Here is a 6,000-nt window from a genome sequence, read left to right on the forward strand (position 1 = left end):
ATGGCAAACGTACAGTCGGCATCCACATGACACTCTGCCAGCAGATAATCACTTAGAGCTGAGCTCTGTGGCATTTAAATGAGTAGAGTTAATTTTAGGCTGATGAAAAATGTTGTCTTGACAGCCCCAGGGGTTGGGATATCTCTACCCGCTGAGAAAGTCCAGGCCATGTAACAGTACTGAAAGATTCAACTGCCCCGAAACCCCGTGGCAATTTCTTGGGTTGGTAGATCGTCCTATGTGGTCCCCTCTTCCCTTGCCCTCTCCTACAAAGCTGCCAATAAGGGTCCTGGTTATGGTGGTACCTTTGATGTAAATCTGCGTCCTCCAACAGCTGGAGAGAGTCTGTCAGATCGTCTCTGGATAACCAAACARCTGCAAGATGCAATTAGATTTGGCCTATGATAACGAAGTTTGATTTTTAACTGGTAACCTAAGGGTATAAAAGGCCTGGAAATCGGGAGCAATCTCCTGCAGAATTTTTCCATTTCTTAGCGCTGTGGCAGAGCCAGAAGCGTCTGTTCCAGTTGTATAATCAGTGGCATTGCAAGCAGTGAAAGGTCCTGAAATCTGCAACTCCCATTGAGTATGCTGGAGAAAAAATAGGCTCCTTACTGAGTGAGCCATCGAATAACTGCTTTTCTTCAGTGCTTATTAACATTCCTTTGTCTTTGATAAAATGTAAGCTTGCTTGATCTCAACTGATTTTGATGACAGAAAAGTGCCTTATTGGTATAGTTCCCTGGCACCTATTTTACACATCAGTCTTTCCTCAGTGACTCTGCCTGTTCTTGAATGTAATTGAAACGCCTGGATTTATACACATAGCAATATATTTCACATCTTTTCATCTACTTGAAACCAGAACCAAGCAGTTTACAAGGGCATCTATTGCTGCCTTAAATAGGAACATGCACAAGCTCTGCTATTGATCCTGTGATGTAGTGAYTCCAGCCAACAGACCAAATATCCACTTCTTAGGATTCTGCTCTAATGAAATTATCATTAAAACGCTACAAAATGTTTATTGCAGAACTTGAAACCAGGAGACAGTCCTCTGGTCTCCAGCTTTGCTAAAAAACCTGGAACTGGTTCCAGCTTTTTTGAAAACCTGGTGCATCTGTTTACAACATTGTGTGCTTTATTCTGGTTTCCATTAAAATGCAGTTCTGTTTGCATCTGAAAGTTAAACTACTGAATTAAAGGATTAGAAGGCTGTAACTAAAAATTAAAAGTTGAAGATTTCACATGTAATTCCATGTTTTTTAAAATYGACAGTGTACAAATTTATATTAAGCATACTTTTTCATTTTTACATCAGACTATTTAKCAGCAAGTAAAATTTTATAGTGGCCCTACTACCTGGAACAATCGATACACTTGAAAATTAAAAAAGTCAGTAGCTTTTATTTGGAAACAAATTAGTTTTGAAGCATATCTGCTTTGCCTTACAAAGGGAAAATCAGGATATTCTTTTCCTTATTTAAATAAGGCTTATTTAAATGAAGCCCAAGTCACCAAAAGGCATTTTTTACTTCATACCACTTAAGATCTCTGTAATAGTACCAAATATCTGCATTTTTGTAAACCCAGAATGTGTAGTTATATCCATTTTAAGAAAAAGATGAGCAGGACCACCAGCACTATGTAAATTTTTCCAAGAAATTCTGGGAGTTTGACATCTCTCTCAATTTCTTGCACCCTCCTGGATGTCCATGCTTCGGGCAGCTATAGTAGGGTTGTGTAAGATAGCGCTGCTGTGCTGAAGTAGAGCAGCAATGGCTAAGCCGCTGCGGTCCTTGATGGATGTAAGCATATTACCTAAGGATTCCCTCCACCTGAGATGTCCCAAGGGCTTGGATCTCTAGTATAAGCAAGGCTTATGAAATGAAACTGCTGATTTTTACAGAGAGCCCACAGCCATATATGAAAGGTATCAGTCTCCTGAATTCCTCAGCCCCACTGCACGCTGAAAGTTAAGACAGAGCACTGATGGCAGAGTGCTCATTGTATTCAAGTGGAAAGCAGCTGCATCCCTGTACTCTTAATGAAAGCAAGGTTTATTGTTTCTACACCTCCTCTGTCATCTTTTTCCAGTTACAGAGGCAATAATTAGCCAGTGTCATTACAGATGCATTAATTAAGCAGGCTGGAGAGCACAGGGCAGCCTGCAAAGCAGGCACTGAATGGAATTTGCAGCAGGGACAATGCTGTTGTTTACTGGGTAGTGTGGGAGTTGCCAAGCGATATGTCCCCACGCAATTAAAACACTACTGCACATGTGCTAAAAAGGAATATTTGAATGGGATTATGGAGCAATTACAAGTTGTCTCAYTGTGCTGGCTCTGTGTACCCCTGGGGTTACAAAAAGCAGCTACTGCAGGAAGCTGGCAGTCTGTGTTATTTGGTTGATGAAAGCTTTCTATTTTTCCTTTCTTAATTGAATACTTACCAGGAGATAATTGTGATTTTATCTGTGGAGTTCAGGTTCACTGTCTCCCAGGTAAAGGAGCTACTTCAGGTCTCAATTACAGGGCAGGGATCCCTTTGGATATCTCAGACCCTAATGCTGGCAGGGACACTCTCCTCTTGGTCTTGGGGGCTGTTACAGGAGACCCTTATGCAGCACTTGGAAGGCCATGGTAAGATCAGCCTGTTCATTTACAGGACCAATGCTGTGAGAACGGAGTGAGCTCCTCTCCTGCTGTTTTTGCTGGACTTTGAAAGCACTCAAAGCTTGAGGGAGGCATGAAGACCTTTGTGAATTCTGATAAGAAACCAGCTGTGCCTGAAGAGGAGTAGGTTTGTTTACCTGTCTCCTTATCGTAATATGTGCCTAGATTGCTGGCTGTCTAGGACTCAACTCCCAGCATGAGGGAGCACCAGGTGATGAGATACACAAAAAGCACATTGGCATTAGCCCTGCAGATCAGCGTTACTGACCCTCAAAACAGCCAATAACAACAGCCCCTGCAAATGGAGTTCAATGATATGATGAGTGTCAGTGACTCAGGTCTCCTGAGGAAAAACTGTAGCAGGACTCAAGTTAGTAGGACCCCAGGAGCTGCCTGTGTGTTGAGCTGGAATTTGCCAGCTGGTGTAAGGGAGTGAAGATTAAATAGTATTCACCCTCCAGGACTGAGGAGTTCCATGGCAGGATGGTCTCTGGATGATGGTGTACATCRTGGTGTTGTCTGAAGCATATAGTTAGCAGTGTGATCTCCCTGCRGTGTGTCTCCCTGACGGTTTCCTGAGAAGCTGCTGTACCTCCATAGAAAACTCCTAAAGGCAAGGACAGTTGGGGTATTTTTTCTCTTCCATTATTTTATTTTTCATAGCAGCCTCTGCACTTCCTGGTTCCTGCCAGTCCAGGAAGCAGACACACTAGAACACTATGACTAACTCTGTACTTGTTGTTCCTGCCCAGAAGCAAATACTTCTACAGATCTCCTTAGGGGAAAAAATCAGCTTCTCAGTCTGCATGCAGAGCTAGAAATTTCTCGAAGTGTTATATGTCTCATTGTCCCCCTTTTCCTCTTTCAAGAACTGAAAGCAACTATATAATAAGAAAAGCAACAAGAGGGAAGCAAAGCCTTCAGGAAATCTTGTTAGTGTGGGTGTCTTTTAATGGACTGTAGCAATTATGAGAACAAAATACTCATCTTTACAAAAAGGTGCAGATTTGCTGATTATCCTGGGACTTCATTCACTTAGTTGGTCTCAGCTAGTGAGAATATATGATCTTCTCTGAAGCAAAAATGCATCTGACACTAGTATTTTCCCCCTATGCGTTGCTTTAGATTTCTCTTTGTGTACTTTGGGCTGTAGGAGTTAGATTTGGAAGTATTGACTGGGAACTGGATTAAGCGCATGTTTTGAATGCATTCCAGTCAGTCCTATCTCTCATGCTCCAAGAGAACAGTGGGAGGACTTGGTGAGGTCAGGCTTTCCAAATTTCACCAGAATTAATTCCRAAAGCATAATGTATTGAGGACAAACATAAATATTTGGAAGAGAAGACAGCCTTGACATTGTCAGGTGATTCCAAAGGGAGTCGTATTCAACTATGCCAAGGCTGCAGACTTATCCTTGCTCTGCTGTGAAAAGATTCTCTCTCAACTTTCCCTAAGTAAACAAACTGTCATCCTCAGRGCTGAAAAGCAGCTTGACAAAAATCAGTTTCATACTTCCCACTGTTCATTCAGTCCAAAATCGTTCACTACATGGAATTCAGTAAGCTTATGAGCTGGACTGTGTGATGTTGTGGGTTTTGGTTCAGCCAACCCTATGCGGTTGGATCCAGCCCTCCAAATGTATTCATGAGCCATTATTTCTTGCCATAGAAATCCGTAGGGGCTGGGGCCCTCTGCACCGTTTAGGCTGTGGCTCAGTACCTAACACAAGTGCAGTGGGGGAGTAGCTGGTACTGCTGTAGCTGAAGAGGAATCTGGGGTCAGATGAAGTGAGGGGGCAGGAAGCCAGGTGCTTAGGCAGAGCAGTGGGTTCAATCTATTTAGGGGCGGTGTGGGTCAGGATTAGAGGTGCCTTGGCAGGCTTGAAGGTCGTCATAGCATGTGATTAACCAGAAGTATTGTTAGTCAGTAACAGCCGTGCAAACACCACTTCAACAGAGCAATGTGAGGACAGAGAGAAGTTGCTTAGTGGTACCAGACCTCAAAACCGTAAGCACAAAGTTCAGGAAACACTCTGAAGATGTGGAGATGAGTCCATCCCTTTTCCTTTGAGTGCTCAGCGTTTTCATGAGTGGCTTTTGTGAGGCTTATTAAGCGAAGAACTTTTCTGTGTCCCAGAGCAATCAGGTACGGAGATAACATGAAAGTGCTTTTAAATGAAAGGAGTGGTGGGGTGAGCATGTAATGAAGCTTAGTGTTTAACATCCCTCTGTTTCTACCCAGGGATGACTTGCCAGGCTCGCAGCTCCTACATGGATACCGAGGTGCTGTGGGGACATCGCTTCACTCCTGTCCTCACCTTGGAGAAGGATTTTTACGAAGTCGACTATAACAGCTTCCATAGCACTTACGAGACCAACACTCCTGTGTGCTGTGCCAAAGAGTTAGCTGAGTCTCGCCGGGAAGGCCAGCTCCTCAGCCATCTCTCCAGTGCCACCCTCCTGGGTGGAAGCAGAGAAACAGAGACAGCAGAACAGGAGGAAGAGGAACAAGAGGGGGAGCCAGCGGGGCTGAATGGAGCCAACGGAACAGCAGGAGACATGAAGGAAGACCTGGCTGTATAACATAAGAACTCTGCTGGACAGTAGATACTCGTATACATTAATGGGAGACTGTGGCCCAATGAGTCAGAAACTGAACTGAGAGTGAGAGGCTTGAGATTTATGTCCAGATCTCTACTGACTGCTGCTTCAGTTGGCGAGTCGCTGCACATCACTGTGCCTCAGTTTCCCTCCTCTTTTATCTATACAGTGAGGTTCTGAGCTCTGCATTCATTTGCAAAGCATTTGATCCCTATGGACAAGGCTCACTAAATATGRTCACTGTTAAAATTTGAAATTTCTGCCACTGGTTGTTTCAAAAGACACTCATTGGATGGTGAAAATGATCCCCCCTTGAAAGGGTATTTAAAAAGTAAAAATCTAGAATCTCCTATCACAGTAAGAAGAATGTGGTTTCATACCGTCACTTAATTTGTGAGTCAATGTATTGTAAACATTGTTACTACTAAATTAAAAGAAGAGAAAAAAAATCTCTGGTATGTAGTGCAATGTTTTACCTTCATGATTTTTACAAATAGATTTTAGTGTATACCTCCAGGATCATGCTCATTGTGATTTATTCCTACAAACTGAAATCTCTGACATTAAGAGGGCAACTCTCCCTGTGGAGGGAATTCAGTCTTTTTTCATCCTACAAACTCATTTAGCGGGTATTTCAGTGTGGTAGATTCTCCTCTCAAACTGTGTGTTATSCTTGTATACTCTTCTTGTGGAAACTCTGGTAATATCTGTTTCATAGGATATCC

General features: G+C 43.0%; 1 protein-coding gene across 2 annotated transcripts in view; it reads left to right on the forward strand.

Moving 5' to 3' along the window:
- Positions 1 to 5,666, forward strand: part of KCNJ5 (potassium inwardly rectifying channel subfamily J member 5) — a 66,604-nt gene extending 60,938 nt beyond the window's left edge. For both annotated transcript variants that reach the window (XM_085316753.1, XM_085316754.1), the window contains one exon: positions 4,917 to 5,666. In XM_085316753.1, coding sequence (XP_085172879.1) covers positions 4,917 to 5,257 — 341 coding nt within the window. In that variant the 3' untranslated portion in view covers positions 5,258 to 5,666. The remainder of the gene's footprint in view (positions 1 to 4,916) is intronic.
- Positions 5,667 to 6,000: the final 334 nt, after the last annotated feature.

This window comes from Rhea americana, unplaced genomic scaffold (assembly GCF_003343005.1).
Source record: "Rhea americana isolate MKP2758 unplaced genomic scaffold, rheAme1 scaffold_48, whole genome shotgun sequence".
NCBI lineage: Eukaryota > Metazoa > Chordata > Aves > Rheiformes > Rheidae > Rhea > Rhea americana.